Here is a 23,044-nt window from a genome sequence, read left to right as displayed (position 1 = left end):
CCTTACACTCCCCCACACACACACACACACAACAGCCCCCCTGTTGGGAAAACACACACACACACCTAATGGATTACTGACATACAGAAGATAACTCACCGTGCAGCAGACAGGCCTCTCTTCCCCAGGTCTGCTCTAACCCGCTCTCCAACGTGACGATAAACATCCACCAGCGTTGCTATGGAGGCCTCACGTACCTGCAGACATACACACTTATTGTAAGACCTTACAATAAATCACACAACACGTTACACTTGTTTATTTGCTTGGTCCAATCTTTGCGCCATTTAATATAGTTAATTAATTTAATATTATTCAATTTTCTGTTTATGCTCACTTATTGCTTTACTCGTGTATGTACACAAGCTGATACAGCAAAAATAATGTCTCCTTGCATGATTAATAAAGCAGTCCACAAAGATTTCTGTCCCGGTCCGAGGTGACTCGTCTAAGGGTTGCAAAACGTAAAGGCATCGTGAAACAAACCCACCGGGCCCTGAACTCATCCCCCGAATGGCAGACCAGGGATTCGCCAGTCGCGTCGAGAGCACCGCTGCGATTCGGAAGTGGGATGCCGTTAAAAGTTTAAATTTCCTCGCAGCTAAAGTTTAGAGGGCCTGTTGAGGAAGCCGATTGGTCGAGACAGCATGTGGTCGGATAATCATTGGGCAGAAGATGGGAGCAGATTTCAACTTTGGGGTGCAACTCCACAGGAGGTTTAAAACCAACCTCTCTCACAACACGTTGCGATGCCACTGCTGTGCCGGTTAACGGTTGGGCGTTTAAGCTCATGGTTGAGCAGTGGAGTCTCTACGAAGCACATCTCCTCACTAATAACAGTAATAATCACACAGCTTGACTTAATGCCTGCCAACGCTCTCTGGCTGCCGAGAGATAAACCACAGGCTGAGCTAGAAGACTGACGCAAGGGAGCAACTTAAAGACCGCCACCCACTCCAGCACACACCACAGCACAAACATTCACAGAGATATTTGGGTTGTGTGTCATATTGCTAAAGCGCTGCGTTTCCTTACCTGTGGGTTCTGGTCTCCAGTCAGGGAGCAGAGATGAGGAACCAGTTTGCTGAGGCTCAGCGACTGGGCTCCGTACCTAAAAGGAGAGCCGCGGGGAGTCACAAGGATGACTGTCACCACCATTTCAATCACATGTCCAAGAGTATCAAAAAACACGGCAATTTCCAAATGTCTGATGTGAATTGTGAAAAGGGTTTAGAAAGAAGATTAAGAAGACAGTGTGTTTCTTAAACAATTAATATCTGGCATGCTCTTGAAAGAGGAAAGCAGTAATAAAAATAAATAAAAAATCTCCATCAGAAATACATAGAAAATTAACAAACAATTGAAATAAATCCATCATTAGTTTAGAAAGAGTACGATTGGTGTATTTGGTCTCTGCCAAGTCGATAAGCCGTCTGTCATTCTGAGCCCTCCTCTGGTAATTTTGGGAAAACAAGGATCAACACGATCAACAATGAGTAACAAATCCCATGAGTGATGGGCGACTAACAATTTCTTTAAGGACGACTACTGTACGGAAGAAAAAGTATGCGCCTCTACCCAAAAGATGAGGGAACACACAGACTCTTTATCAGCTTCACAAATCCTCCTGTACTTTTTCATACAGACGAGAAGAGGGAAGCTACTCACGTGCTGAGCGTGGCGCTGAGACAGAGGCAGATTCCTTCTCGGCTACGGAAGTTCTTGTGTTTAAAACCAGGAAGCAGCCTTTCCCAAACATACTGGACGAGGTGGAAGGAGGGAGACAAACGAGGAGTGTGGGGAGGGGAACAGGTGTAAGTAGGATGGAGCAGAGGAAGGCAGCTGGGGGGCTTGAACAGATTACAGAACGCACAGGAGGTCACAATCTGTGGCCATAACTTGAAGGACATTGTGTAATTCCTTAAATACCCAGCAGAGGGAGCCCCACCAGCTCATATACCTCTCATCTGGTTTCACCCCCCAAGTCTACTGATGTGCAGGTGTCCATGTCACCCGGGTTATTTTGAATAACTGGAATAATTACAATTGGTCTGTAGGCTGTTCCAACAGCTGTTCGGACAAGAAACCTGGCACACCAACCACAGTCGGTGGCTGAAACTCTGCAGCAGACATGAAACTTTATCAAGGATCGACACTTAAATGATCAAAGTCACTCAGTTTAGATGTTGGTCGTGTGACTTGCGGGGCTCAAACATCAACCACTCAAATCAATCATTTTGTTTCATGTATAGTTTTGCTATTCATCTGACTATTTATCAGATCCATATTAAATGTTACAAGAAGTCAGTCTGTTCCTGAGGCTGACGTGTATGTGTGTGTGTGTGTGTGTCTCACCATGGGTGAGGCCGTCTGCTCCATACAGCGAAGGATGACAGCTTGGCTGTTCTCCCTGACCTGGTCCTTCCCATCGCCCAGCCTGTCCACCAAGGCCGGCAACACTACACACGGGAAACAATATGTAGAGAGAGAGGGCGGAGTCGGGATTAGAGTCGGGTGTAGGAAACACGCAGCTTAATGAGCGGTGCGTTTAGTTTCTCCTGCACTTGTTGTAACAATCAGCACAGGACAGTGAACCCAGAGACAAAGAAGACTGCCCCCAAGTGGAGCGCTGCTCAAAACGCATAAATACACAACAGATTTGTGTTCATTGTGAGCGGCTTTCTGTCGGTGCGCTGGAACCAAAGACACAACAACGACATTGTCGCCATGTGAAGGGCTCAGACAGCACCAACATCGACACGACGCCCTGAGGAGTTATGGGAGGGGGGGGGGGCAGAGAGAGAGAGGAAACGAGAAATGAGCCGTGACTAAAATAACGCCTGAGCTCATCAAACGCACAGGCGTCAGTTCCACTCCATCGGACACACGACTGCTCCACTACTGCGGCCTACGCACACCGGACAGACTCACGGGTAAAAAGCTTTTAAATGCTGCACTAATAAGCCTTATAATAACGACTCTGATGTTTCCAATGGTTCCTCAATTTAACTTGACAGCCTTTGCAAAAAATGTTTGTAGGTGTACACAATGAAGGAATAATCTTTGGATAATTTGGAGGACGAGTCTGGTGATTTCAACACTTCTCAATGTCAACACATCCCATGAAAAGACAAAGATTTGTTCCTAGGAGAGATTGTGTGATTGTTAAGAGTTGGACATGGCTTCTCCCTCTGTGCCACAGACCACCATTGTTTTCATAAAACTATTAAATATGTATTAATGATCCAAGTTGTTGCAGCGGCCGACAGGTTTCTTAGTTAAAATCAACATGAGTATTGTAGTTTCTTTTGAGTCGATCCCACATAAACCCTGCTTCCATAAATGCTCAAAGTCAAAGATACACAACATACTGTTCTGGGGTTTAAAGGGCTTGACAACACACACACACACACACACACACGCACGCACGCACACGCACACAAGCAGGGATAATGATGTAATCGGTAGTTTCCTTGTGTTAGTGCATGTGTATATTTGTGTGTGTACATTGTTACCATAACAGCTGGTTGCCATGGCAACAAGCACAATACCCTCAAACAGAAAAATGACATGGTGACATTGCTGCCCCCCAACGTCATCTGCTCTAGCGAGTGTGAAAACACACACACACACACACACACACACACACACACACACTCTGCTTGTATGCAATTGGTTGACAAATTAATTTTAATCTCACTTATACGACACTTTAATCTGTCAGGTTGCAAAGAAGAAAATATTAAGAACTCAAAGTCCAGACTGTGTGATCATGGTAGACAGCGGCAGTGTGTCAAAGTGTGCACACACACAGACACACGACTGTAGCCCTGAGTCCGTCCTGCAGATCAAGGCATTTGCTCGGCCTCAATGATCTCATCTTCTTCCCTGTCTGCAAGAGAGAGTGAGTGTGTGTGTGTGTGTGTGTGTGTGTACGGTGGCAGTCTTTGCATTCTGTGACAGGTCCAGTGCCTCAGAGCTGCACTGCCAGATTGAGTGTGTTTGTTGGTGACAAGAACACGTCTGGCTGACAAAGACAGCGGGTGACACCTCTCGCGCACACACACACACACACACGAGATACAACATTCAGTGCGTAAGGTCATATGAATGTGAGGTATGGTTTGGGTTGTAATAGACCGAGCAGCAGCATGACGGACATGCCATGACTTAAGGATGTATTGTGGGTGCGGTTTTGTGGGGGTGTGTGAAGAGTCAAGACAATAATACAACAAACCATCACACTTGTAACTTTGTTGGGGACAAAATAAGGGCCGGATGAACTTTTACCTTTAAATCTGATAAACAGAACAAAGACATCCTTATAATCAGATTTTCAACAAATAGAAAATAAAAAAGTGTGTACGCTTAGTTTATGAACTAAACTACAGAATAACAACTCTCTGCAAATAGAGCAGAACAAAAAAGGACATTCTGGACGGGGAAGGTTAGATATCTCACCCGTGCCAAGGAATCCTTTGAATCGCTCTCCCAGGCGCTCCACAAACGCAGCACAGATGTCTATCCCCAACAACGCCACCTAAGGAGAAGCATGACAGAGAGAAAAGGTCCACGTGTGCGTTAATTCAGGGCGGCGTCCCGTACTTTTCATGTAAACAATCGGAGCGAAGCGTCACCGTCGCCCTAGACAGATTAATTCAGGTTCTCGTTGAAGTGTTGAGAGAAAATCTGAAGTCTGATCTTGGCACCATGAATGGGTTTTAACAAATGCTGAAACTATTTTTCTCTGAGGTTTCCTGACTCAGCGTGAATAAAAAAAAACAGGCACTGAAGGGTAGTTTTATCACTTTAAAAGATTCCACATCTCCTTTTCCAGATGGAGCTGTTCAAATGTAGGGTGTGCTGTCTAGTTACAGAAGTTCTGTACTCACAGACTGGCAGCTGCAAATGTTATAAATATCATTTTAGATAATAACCAAATTAACAGCAGCTAACACAGATGTCCTATTGAGGTGTACAGCGGGTCAACAGCCGTTAGCACCCTTTGACTACGTAGCCTCGTTGAGCCCTCTTTACATCATCTGCATCACAGCGGGCTACGACACTCTCATAAAAGTACGGTATCAAGTCACATGACCTCCAGATGTCAACAAAGTCATGTGTTCCTTGGCAGTAATCTTACTCATCGTCGGCGTCTCTCATCACAGTCAGCAGAGAGAAAAATCGTGCTTGCGATACGACCCCCGAGCAGGAGGGCAGACTAGATTTTTGCCGAGTGGGAGAGTTGAGTTTTCCACTGTGTTTCTGATTAGGATCACAACCCACACCGCGCTGTGCCGCTGGAATGCTTGCTTTGGCCGCGGCGCGGTGAAACCGAGTGGCCCGAAAAGCAAGGCCGTTAAAACGGTATTCTCCAGACTCCTCTGCTTTGAGTAGAGAGTCAGACTACAGTGGGGTTTTTTTTTTACCCTTTTTTAGTCAAATGAGGAGATCAGCCAGGTAAGAAAGAAACTACTCCCCACCCCAACAAGCTTGGTGCCTGCAAACATACGTCCTCTTCACTTGGAGAGAGACCCAGACCAGGAGACAGAGGACGGGAGATGGAAGCCGGTCATTCAAAACATACCTCATTGTGACTGAGGTATGCAGGAGGGAAAAAAACAACCTGTGAATATTTTTCCCATGAATAGCTCTTTGTTAAGACTCGTGCGTATGAGGGCTAAGCCTGCTAATTCGGATTCTATGTACAGGGTTTATTCTGGATTGCACCAGAAATTTATCAATCAGCAATAAATGAGTCAATGACAACGAAGCAAAAATAGCAACATTTGATTGTAAATTGAATGTTCCTTGATAGCTTGTTAGAAATACGTTATTTGAGGGATGATCTGCGATGATAATGTTTCACTGCTTAATAACAATGTAATACATACATTTAATACAACAACAATCAACGGAAAAGCTGCAGCTTACACTGTTTTACCAAAGTTTGCATTGGGTTAAATATTGCATCATGGTTTGCATGTAAAGTGATGAAGCATATGTGACACTATCTTAACAAAGAACTAAATAAAAGCCCGGTGGTCAGTGACGTATTCGGGCTGTGCTGCCCATAAATTCAGCATGCAGTATTAATGCACTCTGTTTGACTTTAGTATGAAGCAAGAGCAAAGAGCATGAGAGGAATCTGCCGTTCTTTCTAGTGAACGAGGAAAGGACCTATTGGGAGAAAAAAGGACACATCAGGACAATGAGGAGTCGAGGAGGGCAAAGGAACAGACTCACAGCCCAGAAGAGGAACCCCAGGGCGATGGTCGCCTTTTTCCAAACATTTAATGTATTTATGAGTCCAGACTACTTGTGTTTTCCACCCACACCTCAGAAGCTCATTTAGTCACACTATTCTGGATCTCCCCTCTTCTTCTCTATCGTTTGTCAACTCCGCATCATCTCTCCACTCATCCCTCTGTGCTGCTGACTCGGCATCTTAATCACCACTACAAATTATCGTCCTTGGGCCCGACCGGAAGCCACTTGACTTCACTAAAAGCCTGCTCGATGGGGCCTCAGGGGGGGTTACAGCTCATCACTGCCAGACACTGAGCTCATGTTACTGTATGTGTCAGCCACATGAAGGAACTAATCCGTACAAAAGGGGACACTTTAACTTGGTACAGCTGGAGAAGACATTCTCGAGGTGGATTTAAGAGGGGGGCGGGCAAAGGTTCACATTCAACAACATCTTGTGTCTGATGAGTCGTTTGAGAGGATGCATAAAAACTGCATCACGTAACCACGTTTGTCTTCAAATTACAGCAGACATCTACTGCATCTACTTCTCGCTGCAAATGGAAATTAGTTTAGAAATATGTATTAAAAAGATTATGAAAAAGGAAAGTCACTCTAAACAGACAGAGAGGATGCTTTCTCCATGCCAAATGGACAATTTCCTCAATGATTTTTTCCCTTCAATTTCAGTTCAGGACTTTGGCTTCACATTTCAGCCTCCCTTGAAAACAACTTCAGTTTGTTTTGGCTTGTCTGGATTGGGGTGATGCCTTCGGGCGAGAAAGTTTAAGTATCTGAGAGATACTAACTAGAGAGGGAGAGAACTAATTCGAGAACTAATAAATGTCATCAGTCGGCACAAATATATATAGCTATATATCATGAAGCAGGAGAGAAAATTAGGAAAAAAACAGTGTGAAAGGGAAAAGGGGGGATTGAGAGTGTCTGCAAGGGGGAGAGATAAAGAGCAAGCGAGGGATGGAGAGAAAGCACAGGGTACAACAATGCGCTGACCCCTCCCCCATCCCATCCCATCCACGGCTACAGTACACAGTCCTGACAATGAAACCCCCTCGCCACAACGAGCCTATGCGAATCAAACAACCCTAACCTCAACAACCCAAAGGAATGCCCTGCAAAAGTCCTTCCGTCACTGGGGCGACCTTTTTTAACGCCTGGCTGGTGTGATCCCGGAATAGACGGGCTGAAACTCTTAAGCCGTTTCTCGGCCTGATAAGATGTGCTGCACATTTTGTTTTGTTTTTAAAAGGAGGGGGGGGGGGGGATTAACATGTGCATCTTCTTGACTGGGTTTAAACAGATTAGAAAGAGAGGGATGATTGAGGGAGATCCTAAAAGTCCTCCTCGGACCACTTGATGATGTGATGACTGCTCGTTTGAAATGGACGTTTCTCACATTGAGTGATCCACATAACCGCCCTGTGTCTTCCAGCTCACTGGGTGAACTGTAGATAAAATAATTAATGAGCAGCCCGAGAGGAATGTCCGCTGCAGTGACACTGCGGTGGCCCTCGTGTGATGGTCGCTCACCTTGAAGTTGCTGGAGTTGACCCATCCTGTCAGCTCGTCCATCGTCTTGTCCAGCCGGGATTTGTCCTGCTCCACGTCCGGGGAGCGGCTCGGGTCATTGAGATAGTCGATGAGATCCTCGCCGACCTGCAACCTACGGCTAACATCTTTCTGCAGTACCTGCTGGTAAAAATAGTCCATGTTGTCATGATCCTCCATCGGGCACTCGGGCGCCAGCTACCGGAGCCGGCCGAAGACAGGAGGCAGGGGTCGGTGGGACGCGGTGCCGTGGAGCGAAAGCGACGAGGCGAGAGAGGCTTAGTGGTCTGGATCGACGTGTGATCATCAACATACGAATAGAGAAATACTGGCTTCTTTGACGCACAGATCACCCCTCTGCTCAAATCAAAAGCTCCACTTTGTACAACAAAGACCTAGCTCGGTAGCTTCCTTATTATACAATGTCCGCGCGGAAGGTTGAATTAAAACTTCGAGAAAGTTCCATAAACGTGGATTTTTGATGCACCCGGACCGGTTCCTTCAACGTATCATCATCAAAACAAGCCGGCGACCCCCGGTTGGCTAATTGTTATGCTAACAAAAATAGCACCCAGCTAGTTAGCACAGCGACCCAAACAAGGGTAACCTGCTTCCCATCAGCTAGCTCGGCTAGCTAACGCTACTTCTCCGCAGGCCCGGCGCCTGGCTCCGCTTCGCCTTCTTATTCCATGACAAACGGGCAGGAAAAGTCTGCGGGGCTTCCAACGGTCGACTTCTCACGTCGCAAAGTTGCACCAAACTTCCGCAACGGAAGGCTTCAGCTCCGGTCCCGCGGCAACTGGTTCTCACTTTAATCCGGTAATAACCGCGGCTACCTCTAAACCCATTAAGAGGCGCTAAACGCTCGCTGCCGTTGACTGCGGTCCACCAGGAGGAGCAATCTACCAACTATGAGGCCGACGGGTCTTTGGGCACCGCACAGCTGGCCCACATAACGCCTGATGTAAAATTACACTTTATCAGATTTTCTGCGGGCCTCGCTCAGGCTGAAATAGGAATATAGATGCGACGCGTTCATAACATGCATTATGTTTTCATGCCTCCTGGGTGGAAAAGATGTGCTTTCTGCGAAAGAGAAAATGAATGAGAGAAACTGCACGTCATATGTGGGCGCGTCTGCCCTCCACACGGCTCTTTGTTGACATCTAGCGGCTCCGCTACGGTGCGCCATGGATTCAGTTTGCCGCAGTTTATGTTACTGTTCATCACTCTGTGAGATACTAGAACATACACTCTTACACCGGAGCGACAAAGCACATTTACTATTAGTCACTTTATTTATTCATTTATTTTTTTCTCTGAATATCGCTTTTATTTTCTTATACATACAACTGTTATAACAGCTGTCGAAGATAGGACATTATCTCAGCCTGTCAAGTTATTTAGCCATCTGAGTCTTTCCTCGTCTTCCTGTCTGCTCTCATTGTTTCAGTCATTTGTCCTGCCAATCTCCACAGTTTTTTTAGCCCTCGGCCCCTCACAACACTTGCCCGTCTCTTTGTTACGCGCAAAATATGAGCAGCTTCAGTTCTTTGTATTTTCAGTGCTTCGTAGTAAGTCGTGCCCTATGTTACTCTGCAAGGCCAGATAGAGGGAAATAGACCGGGGACGTTGGGGCTTCTCAGTCACAGATTTCCTTTTGTCACATGTTTTGTACAATTGGTTAAGTGGGAATTTTCAACTTGTCAATCGATAACAGATTAGACTGCTTCGCCATATCAAATGCTATTTCTTAACATTTTCATGTTTAATCTCATGTGCTGCTTTATTAAGCAAGTGGATTATTGAATACAGACAATTCTTTATATCCTACATCATCAGTAAATTGCCAATTGCACAAAACTTCACAGAATTAACTTTTCAAATACATACATTTGATTGTCAAAAAAGTTGAGCTGCTTTTCCTATCGTTCTCAAAACTATTATCTCAGCTTTAAGCAAAGTCCCATTTAATTTCAAAGCAAGGTTGCACCAACATTATCCCTGATTGATATCCAAATACAGACAGCAGTAAATTTGAATAATGGACTTCACCGTCCACATAAAACCGTGGGAACACCAGTGTTGTATCAGTGTTACTAAACTCACTCTGATAGCAGGGAGACTGGAAACCTACTGATGTAAACAAGTTTGTCTGCAGTGCTAATCTAATCCTTGATGCAAACAAATGCTTAAGTGGTCAAATAGGAGCTAGTGCACAAGGCTCCTGACAGGATCGGTTCAGGGGCAACATAAACATGTAGAACACAGGAGAGGCCACTCGTCCCAGCAGCGTACAGTCAACATATCACGCTGAGGTTCAGAATCATTAGTCCTTATTTTGTTTAACAACAACAACTGCTTCTTCTCCACTTTAAAAACAATGACAAACATATCTCCTGCTCTGGATCAACAGGCATGTACAATTACGATAAGCACTGAAAAACAAATATTTCCCCAAAATTTTGAGTAAATTGCCAGAAGTCTTAGTCTTTTTTTTACATTGCAAAACATTCTCTGTACAAACATAATTTAAATCTCAACAAAATTTGATCAGATGGACAAATATGTCATATGTCCCATTCTGTACTTTGCGTACTTCTTTGTATATATTTTCCACACTAGAGATGAGGTGGCTGATCAAAAGCTTCACTGAAGATCGCCATTTCCAACAGGCCAACTCTCCTCTACCTCCGTGCTGCGTGTCTTTTGTTCAAAGCAGAATGAATCACAGGATTGTAGCATGGAAGTGTCATGTGATTGGTTGAGATGATACTTCACAGAGAGAAAACTGTTGTCCAAGATGACAACAGTCCTTTTTTTTGTTGTTTGAAAATTATGCAGTGTAGTTCCACTGTTCAGACCCCCCCCCCCCCCCCCCCCATCCCCCATTCTCAGCTGTCCAGGGGCAGTTGTCTTCTCCCACAGATGGAGGAGGTCGGGGGTGGGAGGAGCAGGGTGCAGTGGAGAACTTGTTTGTCTTTACAGTAAGAGAGCGAGAGAGAGAAAGAGAGAGCAAGAGAGAGCGCGAGAGATCCATGTTGTTTCCACCCACCCCTCCACGGCCAATCCTTATTGGTGAGCAAGAGGAGAGAGGAGGAGCGCGTTCAACTGATCAGGGGTGATCAGTCTATGTATTGATCAGTGATCAGGAGCAGTGAGTGGGTCCAGCCCCTCCTCACCCCTACACCTACCCCAGTCCCTCCCCCTCCCTCCTCCAATCCCATCAGCCCATATCAGAGCAGCAGGACCTGTAGACAGAGGTGCCCACCCCTGGCCCTCCACTGTCAGAGGATGATGCAGCAGCGGCACAGACGCTGGCCACCTCCATGTACAGAGGGAGGGGGTGTCACTGGGGCAAAGTAGGCGTGGACTTTGATCTCTGGGAGGTGGGCCTGTGTAAGGAGGCGGTGTCAATTCCACATTTTCACAGTGCACGAAAAAGTGGTTTCGATCTTCTCATCCAATTAACTGCCAGAAGGCAAATAAGTGTATTCCCCAAAATGCTGAAAGGCTTATCTCAATCTAGCATAAACAACATTGTGTATGATTTTTTAAATCAAATAAAGTAGACAATAACAATTTTAAAGAACGCACCGATCCAATACCCAACAACAGTAGATTCTATGTCGTTATTCCCCTCCCTGTGATTAACACTTACCCGGATGCGTTTGATGCCGGCCCTGGTGACTTGCTGGCAGTCGTAGAGCTCGATGCGCTCCAGATGATGGCAGTTCTTCAGGTGCTCCAGGGTCACGTCAGTGATGAGGGGGCAGTTGTCCAGCTCCACCACGGTGAGGCGCTCTTGGCCACAGGTACTGCTGCTCAGAGCTCTGATGCCATCATCTGTGATCAGCTCGCAGTGGGACAGAGACTGTCCGGGACACAGCAAACCGTGTGGAAGACAAACAGGGGAGATGGATTAGAGCTCCGTGGGGAAGCGCAGAGGATGAGGCGGAGCCTGGCACATTATCAGATAAATGTTTACCAGTGCTTGCAGGCGGGGACAGTGGATGGCCAGCTGAACCAGGGTGTTATCTGTCACCTGAGGAGAGGAGTAGCTTGAGTAACACATATAAAGTATAATAATAACATTATTAAGTAATTGGACTGCTTTGTCTCTGTTCCCCGGAGGCATACAGCCACACACACAATCACATGTCTTTGTTTAATCTAATCTCTACCCAGACAAATCGATCAAAGTCAACAATAATATCAGATTCAACGTAAATAAATACCATGAGAACGAGGGGGGGAATAAATAAGGAAACAACAAATGCTCTTACCAATATACATTCTTCTAAGTCCATTTTTTCGAGCTCATGACAATTCTGTGAAGCGAAGAGATATTGAAGTGAAATGGGTGGCCCAAAAAAAGGTTCACAGACGAGGAGACAGGAAACTCACCCTGGCCAGCACAATGAACCCGGCATCTGTAACATGGGAGCAACGTGCAGCTTCAAGGATCCTGGGAACACACAGACACACAAAAATAGAACACAACTTTTTAGCGTGGTGACATGTTAGACCTTGTCAGATCGTAATCTTATCTGTTCAACCAAATGTATTTTTTATTTTCCAAGCTTTAGGAGGGACGGCTTGGGCAGTCAATTTAAGATGATGTGACTGCTCTTTTTTTGCACCTGTTGCTCAAGAAGTTTTCATGTTTACAGGCGCGCGGAAGGACAACAAGGATGAAAATGTGTTCTGTTCTAGTCATTTTTAGGCAGCTAAAATACCAAATATGATTATATCCTTTTTGTATTTGACCACAGTCACTCTCCCTGAGTAGCATCGTTTTTGGACACTTAAACAAGCTTTTGGATTACTTGTGATGGAAGGAGGGAGAAGTGTGTCTTTCTCACTTAAGTCTGGGACAGTTGAGTCCCATCGCAGTGAGGGAGGCGTCAGAGATGTTACTGCACCCAGACACACAAAGGATCTGTAGCTTGTGGCATCCTCGGCACAGACTGACCAGGCCTTCGTCAGTTATCTGCTGGAGGCAACAGAGGTAGGAGACAAATTACAAAACAAAGGAGAGAGACGGACACATCCGCCATATGTTATCAGCAGTCGGCACCTCCCCCCCTTTACCGTGCAAGACTGCATATTGATGGTGGTGAGTTCTGGGCAGTGTTTCTGAAGGTGTTTCAGTGCTCCATCTTCCAGCTGGGTTGAATTAAAAAGAATAAAGAGTATTGTTAACAACACACCATATCAATCGGTCATATGTGTATTGTCCTAAATGAGGCCGCAGAAAAAGTCCAGCCTGACAGAAACCACTACATCAACAAAAGACCAACCAATTAGATTATGTAAAACTAAATCCTAAATTCCATGGGGTTGAGAATGTGCTGTGTTGGAACAGTAAGTAGGGAAAAGGGCAGTGGGACGTGTGTGGGTCATGATGTGGTTTGGTTTTTATTTTAAATAATATGGCATCATACACACATATATTTTGAGTTTTCTGAACATGAACCATTTGTTCTTTCCTGCATATGAGCTTTCTTTACTCCGGGAGGGCAGTAAAATGTAGTGAACAACATCCTCTAGAGACGGTGGAAAAAATATTGTCTGGAAACTTAAAATTGCAACTGGATGAAATAATCAGTAGTACCTGAGTGCAGCCTCTGAGGAAGAGAGCCCGTAAACCATTGCAACCTCGAGCCAGAGCCTCAATGCCGTCACGTGTGATCTGGTCGCACCAGGACAAGTTCAACATCTCCAGCATTCTGCAGCCATCGCTGAGCAATTGCAAAAAGTGAAGATGAAAAACACACGGGACGTGAGAACCACAAGACGATTTGGGTTCAACGGCATAAGGAACACCAGAACACCTTTTTAACTTTGCATGTTGGTCAATTCATTTGAACTTGAATGTGTATTGTAAGATATATTACACGTGTGTATGTGTGTGTGTAGGTAACTGTGACAACACAAAGTCTGTAGGTGCTACCTGAGAGCCTTGAGGGAGTGGTTGCTGATGGACACGCAGGAAGTGAGATCGAGCTGCTTGAGTTTGTAGCAGAACTTGCTGAGGCTGAGACAGGTGCTGTCTGTGATCTTGGTGCAGCCGTTCAGGTTCAACATTTCGATGTTTCGGCAGTTCTGGGCAAACGTCCTGGGAAACAGTCACAAGCGCACAGAGGAAGGTAGGGAGGAGTCCCGTCATTGAATAAATAAGAAGTCAGACGCTCGGAGTGGCTCAGGAGCTAATTAACAGTCATCTTCAGTTATGCCGCTACTGAAGCTTTGCTTTTTTAACGACAGATTTACTCTCCAAAAGAACAGTTTGTGTTTCTTTAAATCAGTTACCTATAGAGGAGAGGGATACCCTCAAGTGAAACCATAGAAATAAACAGATCAAGGTACAAACTGTTTCATGTAAAACATTTTAAAAAGCACCCTTGTTGTGCTTTTGTTTTAGTCTTTGTGTACACAGGAGAGTGAGATTAAACAGAATCACAGTCCCCTGAGACTGAAGAGGACCAAACTGCTTAAACCATAAATAATTCCGCATGAACATAATCACATGAAACTAAAAAGCAACCTGGAGATAAAAGCAGGGCCACACTTATTATATGAGTGTATGCCAGAGTGGCAATGGCAATCTCACTTCATGGAGGCATCACCCACGCTCAGGCAGCCTCTGAGGCTCAACTGCCTCAGGAAGCCTCCGCAACGCTTCGAGATGTTCTCCACCACGCGACCCTGACAGCGAGGAGTAGAGAGAGAGAGAAAGTAAGAGAGCGACATGACTCGGGCCACAGGACAGAGGATCAGCTGTGACGTCACAGTCTGCACCAAAGCCTGAAGACCCAGCGTTAAGCTTTGTGCTGGATAATGCTACTCAACAAGCGCGCGCGCACACACACACACACACACACACACACACACACACACACACACACGGACACCAATGGCTGCAACCCTCAGTCCATCCTGTAGATCAAAATAGTTGCTCAGTCTCAATGGTCTTCTTCACTCATGTGTATAAGTGTGTGTGTGTGTGTGTGTGTGTATGAGTGCGTGTGTGTGCGTGTGTGTGTGTGTGTGTGCATAGGAAAGGGCACAGGTTTCACTCTACCTCCCGTTCCCTCTGAAGAACCCACCGCTCACCTCTATGTCTGTCTGGAAGTTGAATAAGTCAATCTTCTGCCAGTTACTGCCGTCCAGCGCCAGGACATTCCACGGCTGAGAGGGTGACGGACAGGTTGTCGACAGGGACAGACATGTGGGTCAGACAAAGGTGAATGCTGACTCTGTTATTGTATGCGGGACAAATCAATTCACTCGGTCTCTTTGTTCAAGGAGTAGCTGTTTTTATTTCTTGAATCCATCTCTGTTTTAGATCAATTTTAACAGGTAATATTTGGCTTTGGACGATGGGCTCTAGGAAATTAAACACTGTATTTTTTTCTGTTGTCTGATACTTTATGGACATATTGTTTGATCAATTAATTTAAAAAAAAAGTCTACTGACCGATTAAAACAAAGACTGGAAATGTAGATACACTGAACACATTCATTAAGGTCAGTGAAAAAAATCTCAACTATAAGAGCTGTTGTACAAGAAGCAAACAGCTCTGCATTCACAGTGCACGGCAAAGCGCTTGTTGTTATTCACAAATAGCTCATTCATAAATGGCTTTCAGCTGTGGTGCACTTTGGCTGAACAGCGGCCTACTTAAACTTCCCCAGCAGATGGCAGAATAGGTACAGACATTTCTAGAGAATTCAATGCTAGTTAAACCGGTTTAAATTGTACCATAACTTAGAAGTACATTAATCCATTCTGTTAAGCCATATGTAGAAGTGTGTTAGTCCACAGTGGAGGTGTAGAGAGGGAAGAGCTTACCTTGGAAACTTGGGCACACCTACAGAGTGTAACCACGTCTAGATAGGAGAATATTCTAGAAATAGACACAAAAAGAGTTTGTCACGTTCACCTTCAGATAAAGAGCTGCATTTTTTTTCTTTTCCTTTTGTGTGATTTGTGTGAAGACGTGTTTCTGTGCGTGTCTGTGGAGAGCAGAACAATCCCCCCCCCCCCCCGTGGTGTTGGGGTGGAAGCAGCAGAGCCCCACAGACAGGCAGCGATTGAGCCGTGGGGCCGGCCGGCCACAAAGGGCTGCATGCAGCCGGCTACTGGGTCAGCTCAATCCATTAATCTGCCAATGAGTAATCTCTGGCGCTCAGACAGGCCGGGCCACAGGCAGCATGTGACAGACGGACAGACGCACGTACGTGTAAAGGAAGGACGGGCCTACGCCAAACCCGACGTGTACACAAAAAAGCTGCCGCTCATAGGAGGTGCCTTAAAAAGGGCAAACCTACATAAAATGTGAGCCATTCAGAGAATTGTCCCGGTGCCAAAGCTTTGAGTGCAGCTGGGGTCTGAATGTCCTTTTAACCCTTGGAAACAGGAGCCGGCCATTGTCTCCTCCGTATAGACGGGGACAAAGGCTGTGTGTTTTGACGTGCGTTGGGACAGGGCATGTTGGGACATGTCCGTATGATCTATACCGGAGTCGCCAACCGGCGAGTACACGCACACAATCGACAAAGCAGGGCAAAGACACACACACACACACAGTCCTTGGAGTGATTGCAGGACACCAGGGAAGCCGACCAATCAAGCAGCCCCTTATTGATCTCCCTTCTAATGAATGGTTAACGTCTGTGACGCTGATCATTCACCAACAGACCGTTTTAATTGAGGCAACCTGGCTTTCCATTAGCTGCGCGGCGAGGGAGGCCTTCTGCCGACAACGGAAGAATTCTGTTAATCAAACTCGGAGGAAAGCCAAGCCAAGTCTTACTCAGTGAAACCTGTTTGGCGTTTACGCTTGATAATCAAAGCATAATGGTTGAGAAAAGACGGACGGACTGTTAAGTACACTGTAGCTGCATCACTCGCTTCTTCAGAACCGGTGGTATAAAGGGGGAAGGTTCCAAGGAAAGGCCCGACACAGACAGAACACATGAATGTTGCCTTTGATCACTTCGTCAAAGCCTGCCTTTTTTTTTTCTTTCATATGTGATTTTAATGGAGCGTAGTCCCATTTGCAGACGAAACGTACACCTGGCTCTCAAAGCATGGCGAGATAAGAGTCGAACCTTCGCCGTGGTTGCCTGAGTAACTCCACTGGCACCGGAATTTGTGTGTTGGTGAGGAAGCCGCTGAGTCACGACAGTTTTCCCAATTTATATCCATGCTGCATGGCCTAGATAACAGCTGTTTACAATGCAGCGGCTGAAAGGCAGACAGACGCAAAAACAAGCCAGGTACACGGGCTCGCGAGCGAGTTATACATTAAACATAAGCAGTAATGCTAAGAAGGCTAATTAACTGACTAATTAACTGCATACCACATGGGTCATCTACACAGAACCTTTATTTGGGCTGGTGACCTGCACGGTGTTGCTGTGTCTGCCCTCACCCGCACCTTCACCTTCTCTTCTCGGGCGACTTTCTGTCCATGAGATGTAAACAGTTTAAAAACAGGAGTTTCTCCTTTGTTGTAGAAATGCAACAGTTAGTCGCTTAATCGATTAGTTGATCCGTTGAATAAGCCGGTCAGTAATAGACACGGGTTGTTTCCAGATGCTCAAATGTGAAGTTTAATGGTTTTCCTTGTCATATCTATGTATCATCGGATTTGTAACTGTTGCTAGAACAAAAAAAGAGAAATATGGATTCCTGACTATTCATTTTATTTTACCAGATGATTAATTCAAATACACAAAAATAATTGTAAGTGTTAACGCCTGAAGAGGTAAAAGGGTCCATTACTGCGAATGAAAAATTCTGAAAGAAACTACGTGCAAGATAGGCCTTTCCTGTGAAACACAGTGACACAGTGGGGATAACAAAATCCTAAATACTAAAACAAACAGCTCCAGCCAACCCGCTTTCCATGGTTTAAAAACAAGATTAACTGCTATAACAATGAGTCTTCCTCACATCTGATGTTGTGTAAGTGTCCCGATGCGCCACATGTGACAGTAGATCATGTGTTGCAGCAGCGAGTGCATGCGACTATGTGTTTCTCTTCCCACCAGTGAAAGTAGGGCTGGTGGTAATGGGTGTACTGGTGGTCTTTGTTGAGCACAGCTGGGGTGGCAGAAGAGCGCACACAGCACTGCGGAATTCCCCACCTGCTAAAAGGGGCTATTTATAGACACACACACACACAGGTACAGTTTGCATAGGCCTAGCAGGAGTGTTTTTGACACACAGACAGGCAGATCACGCGCACGCAGAAATAAACAGTGCACATTGTGTGTCTGCAGAGAGACATGCAGATGCATCCTTTCAATCATACAGCGTGGAGGATGGACACGTGTGAGAGCGTGCGTCATGTCAGATTTATGGGTCACTGCTGCTGTAGGACAAAAATATTGGCTTGGTGGTTGACATGCTTTACGGAACCTCATTTCAGACTAGTGACCAACATACAACACACTCACACACCTACAGATAACAGTTTTGCTAACAAGTCACCCTGTCTTTTCCCACGGTATGTTGTGTGTGTGTTTTTATTAGAAATCTTACCTAAGTAGAAGCTCTTTGGGGAGCTTCTTGTTAATTGGCGCTTCATCGCTGTTTGAGAACACCTGGACACACAAGATAAACATTAACAAAAATGAATGTGTGTGTTGTGCCCTTTAAGCTGTGAGTACAATGACAACAAATATCAAAATGTGGGCACAGCAGACATACATAGCAATAGGTTTTTGTTTTGGCTACATTTTTAGTTCACATTTTTGGAAGTGTTAAAATGATCCTGAACCTTTTTTTACATTAAAAGCGCTTTGGGTCACTTTAATCGCACACCATTGTGTTATTACAATGGTATGGGGACAAAATCCATTTGGCAACTGTGGAATTTTCTTTTTTTGCAGTTTAACTGAAGCTTCAGTAGACGCAGTTATTGAAATGAGATTGGTATAATTCAGACTAAGTCTTTTTAATACAAAATTCTGTGAATCCCTCCACTGTATCAGAGCGAGGAAGCCCAGGGAGAAGATTGGTGCTGGAACAGTTACTACATCAGTTGCTGTTGCAGTTGAAAAAGGCATCTCTTCATAGTCGGCATGGACAAGAGGACCTATCATCAAGTGAGTGTTGGTTTGTGACAGACTTGGAAAAATGTGAACCTATCCTTTAATAAGAAACTAGAACCTCACATCTTTGCAGCTACCGGTGAGAAATAAAGAGAATTACTTCCTTGGCGATGCTAATAAACAAGCCAGAGCTGCATTTAGCTTTCCATGTCCGCTCCTTACAAAAGCTTATAATTCTGTTAGCCTGGTCAGCTCATTGGCATGCTTATCTCAATTAGTCTACTCGCTAAATGTCTGGCCATCTGCTGATATAGACACACACACACACACTTGCAGGTGACTCAAGTCAAATCTCTCTGTGTGAAGAACAGGGGCAGAGCATTCTAGATCAGGTGGGCCGCATTCAGCCATGAATTTAAATTGCGTCAAACACCCACATTCGCTGTGCCTCTGCAGACAAGCATTCTGCCAGTGATACACTTGTATCCTCAAAGACTCAGAAACCGTGTCTAATGATGGTGGGGGGTGGGAGGGGGGGGGGGGACTCCTTGCTGTTTCAGACGCAAAACACAAACACCGAAATGTTAAGACACAAACGGGAAGCCAGGGAAAGGCACCGAAAGGAGCAAAGGTTGATTGTGGAAACAGTCCTGGCGCTGTGCTATCTTTGTAACCGACGCAAGCTCCTAGAAGGAGAAAGCAATAAAAAGAAGAGAGGAGATGGTGGAGAGAGAGAGAGAGAGAGAGAGAGAGAGAGAGAGAGAGAGAGAGAGAGAGAGAGAGAGAGAAGGAAGGGGGAGCAGAAGGAAAGACTAACTAACAGAGGAAAACAAAAAAATGTTGCTACAGTCGGGAAATTCCAGCAAAAATACGGACAAGAGTCATTCAAATCGGGGGGGAAAAGAGAGGAGGGAGAGGGAAGGAGGAAGTAAAGGCCACATTTAACCATATCCAATAGAAGCTGCAGAACACAAGTCAAACCTTTTCCATTATTGGTTCTCACATACTCGTATTTAGAATGACACATTCTCACAATCTGCCCATTCAGGTTAGCGCCATCTACTTAATGACGGTTCAACAAATTCTCAGAATAAACACTTCAGAGTAAAGCCTTCATCAAACCGGTGGGATTTTCAGTTATCTCTATGATCTGTGTTGATGAAGTGATCTGAAAGTTGTATAATACTGTGTGTGCTGAATGGGAGGAAGAGACAAGGCCTTCAGTTCATTGACTCAGTGTCTCTCTGGAGCCAGAGGTGGCTTAGGATTTAGGACTAAATTTAGACTTAATTCCAAACCACCTCTGTAACACATCACTCACCTTTGACCTTTTCTTCATCACAGCGTAAACCTATTGAGCTCCATATGCGACTGCATTAAAAAGAATCAAAATACTTTTTTCTCATTTTGGACCACAAAATAGAAGGAAAAAAAAAACATGGCACTGTCGTCTTAACTTGCAGTCAGAGATATTTAATAATAACAGCACTTCATACATATTTTGGAGAAAAAAAAACTGTTGTAATTTTCAAGTGAGTGTTTTTGTTCTATATTGTTCTAACAGAAGATCTTTTCATATCCTCTACCACTGCTGATACTCCACTAATCACAACACATCATTTCTGAGAACCAAATCATCAACAAAAAAATATATAAATCAATTGGTTTCTAGCCTATTTGTCATCAGTTTGATTCACTGTCAATGGGCAGAAAGGATGGAGAAGTATTAGGTATGAGATCTCCGCCATAGCGCTGACATTATGACGGCAAGCTTCATCTATGGAACGCATGCTTCACTAAAGTTATCACCTCATCATTCAGGGGGCTTCATGTGCCAGCAGAGCTGCCTTCCCATGTGGGAAGTTTCTTCCTGCAGTCATACTCCTATTCCTAGACTTTGTACAACTGGGTGGATATGCAAACTCTCAACTTGTATTGCAGCACAACAATCTAACACATAACTCAAATCTAATTTCTTCACATTGGCCTACATGTGGTAACTCTAAACCTGAGCCATGCAACCACTACAGGTGGTCTTGTTCCTGGTGGGTGTTTTAAAAGCACCCTTTCTGACACACACACACACACACACACGCACAAACACGCGGTCACACCGGCTGGATGCCCACCGCACACTGGTGTGCATCTAAGAAGCTTACAGCTCTGTTGAGAAAATCCACGGATATGGCAACACACACACGTCAGCACCATCACCCCCCTCTTTTCCCATTCACGCACACAGAGACACATGGGTTCATGCTCCTGGGGGCGAGCTAGTTGAACCCAAAAGCATCTCAACTTTCAGATATGAAGGACTTCAGGCTCAAGAGGACCGGAATCACCGGTCGGACCGGAGCTGATTCATGGTTTGTGCAAAAATAGAGATGTTGACTCTGTGAAACATGGTCATTACCGCTTGTCATTTGCATCAATTGAGTACATGTGAGCTAAACGGAACTTTAAAAGCAATCTCTTCAAATGAAGGCAGCGTTGGAAAGTTACTAAGTAGGTTTATTTATGAACTGTGCTTCACAATTGTATTTCACGCTATGCTTTACGTCCCTACATTTCAGATGTAATTATTACTCCACTACAATAATTTAACACCTGCAGTTGACTGGTCGCTTTGAAAAGCAACCTTTTATACACAAAGTATATATTCATCTTCCAAAACATGACGTGTTGTTATGGATTAAAGTACACAGTAATAAAAAGGAATCGTCTACAACATAAGCTGCTACATACACAATAATGTATCATTGACAACATCAAACAATATAACAATGACGGATTGTTCTGCTCGCATTATGAGCTTAAAATACACAAAACACGCCAAGTGTATGAAGAATGCATGATGTGGGGTTTGTTAGGTGTTGAGGTAAAAGGATGAGAATACTACTTCCACCATTGCACCAAGCTCTAACACACCTACACACACACAAAACACTTTTCCAGGGAAAGGTTGTATGAGGACACATGATCATTCACATGTACTGTGATGTTAGAGATTCTTCAACACTAAAAGGACCGCCAGCAGGGTTCCATCACAGCAAGTGTCACGGTGTCATCTGCCGAAACCCCAGAAGGGAGGACCAATCCAACGCTGTTCACTGCTTTTATTTACAACACCACTCTGCATCTGCAGCCCCCCCTTGGGCACCTCTGGCGACAGAGCCTGCCAGCCTCAGCCCCCCCATACTAATATACTGACTACCCCCCCCCCCGGCCACAGCCCTCCTGTCCCGCAGTCCAGAGCTGCGTGTCGTCGCTGTCTACAGGCGCGACCGGACACAACAACCGGATTTCGGATTACTAACCCTGACCAACAAAACGCTGCTTGACTGCATGTACGAGTATGATCACACGTAGTTTGCTTATAACCCCCCCAGCACACACACACACACACAGACAGGGACTCCCACGTCTAGTGGAAGCAAACAGTTGGACCGTAGGTGGTCCACTCCCTCTGTCATACCTCGAACCGGCCCTTGGTGATACCGTTCATGTCTGCGGCGGCGCGTCGCTGCTCCACACGCCGCACGGACCCCCGTCGAGCCCGTTAAACGAACGCCGTTATTGGGTTTTTTTTATTGTTATTTTGTCTCGGCCGGGAGTGTAGCAGCCGAGTCCCGGAGCTGGGTCCTCACACCCTCCTCCTCCCTGCCCCCCCCCCACTCCCCACCAGTCGTCAAGCGAGGCTCCCGTCCCTCCGGGTCAGTGAGGGCGGGGTGGTGGCGGTCAGCGGCGGCCCTGCGGTAACCGTCAACGGTCGCGTTGTCTCGGGAGACCAAAGGCTCCCCGAGCCCGTCTCATCACGGGGAGGGCGATGGAGGGGGCCGGGGGGGGGGGGGGGGGGGGGGGGGCTGCTACCGAGATAACAATAACAACACGGACGCTCCGTCAAGTGACTTCACTTCCGGCTCTCCCCTTCATGGCTCCGGCGCGAGTCGGCTGGCTGCGAGTCGTCGCGGGAAGCGCTTGAGACGGAAACAACAGCAGGGAATCGCTGCGGCGGCGTCCGCCTTCATCACCTCGCGGCGCGCTCCCGTCACCAGGCGCCCGGTTCTCTCTCAATGTTGTTATTTTTCTCACTCGCGCAAGGTGGTGGGGGGGGGGGGGGGGGAGTGGCCTTCGTGACGTCATTGCTGCGGGAAAA

At 45.8% G+C, this 23,044-nt stretch overlaps 2 protein-coding genes across 3 annotated transcripts in view; both read right to left on the bottom strand.

The window, feature by feature from the left end:
- Window positions 1-8,902, bottom strand: part of clasp2 (cytoplasmic linker associated protein 2) — a 40,947-nt gene extending 32,045 nt beyond the window's left edge. The window contains 6 exon segments of the mRNA XM_078081652.1: window positions 100-197; window positions 1,036-1,111; window positions 1,669-1,760; window positions 2,356-2,459; window positions 4,462-4,540; window positions 7,801-8,902. Coding sequence (XP_077937778.1) covers window positions 100-197; window positions 1,036-1,111; window positions 1,669-1,760; window positions 2,356-2,459; window positions 4,462-4,540; window positions 7,801-7,998 — 647 coding nt within the window. The 5' untranslated portion in view covers window positions 7,999-8,902.
- A 206-nt stretch (window positions 8,903-9,108) lies between these two features.
- On the bottom strand, window positions 9,109-22,986 carry fbxl2 (F-box and leucine-rich repeat protein 2). Of its 2 annotated transcripts, none has more exons than XM_040189125.2 (14): window positions 22,364-22,986; window positions 18,377-18,438; window positions 15,677-15,731; window positions 14,938-15,012; window positions 14,435-14,529; window positions 13,775-13,939; window positions 13,436-13,562; window positions 12,913-12,987; window positions 12,684-12,811; window positions 12,226-12,286; window positions 12,105-12,149; window positions 11,807-11,863; window positions 11,480-11,692; window positions 9,109-11,213 (listed from the first exon to the last, which is right to left on the bottom strand). In XM_040189125.2, the coding sequence occupies exons 1-14, from the start codon at window positions 22,391-22,393 to the stop codon at window positions 11,106-11,108; spliced, it is 1,296 nt and encodes a 431-aa protein (XP_040045059.1). In that variant the 5' UTR covers window positions 22,394-22,986; the 3' UTR covers window positions 9,109-11,105. The 2 variants fall into 2 exon arrangements, with proteins under 2 accessions (XP_040045059.1, XP_040045058.1); XM_040189124.2 differs by having other exon boundaries at window positions 12,684-12,814; window positions 22,364-22,978.
- Window positions 22,987-23,044: the final 58 nt, after the last annotated feature.

Source organism: Gasterosteus aculeatus, chromosome 10 (genome assembly GCF_964276395.1).
Source record: "Gasterosteus aculeatus chromosome 10, fGasAcu3.hap1.1, whole genome shotgun sequence".
Taxonomy (NCBI): Eukaryota; Metazoa; Chordata; class Actinopteri; order Perciformes; family Gasterosteidae; genus Gasterosteus; species Gasterosteus aculeatus.
The sequence above is the reverse complement of the archived record's forward strand: the minus strand, read 5'-3'. Positions and strand labels throughout refer to the sequence as shown.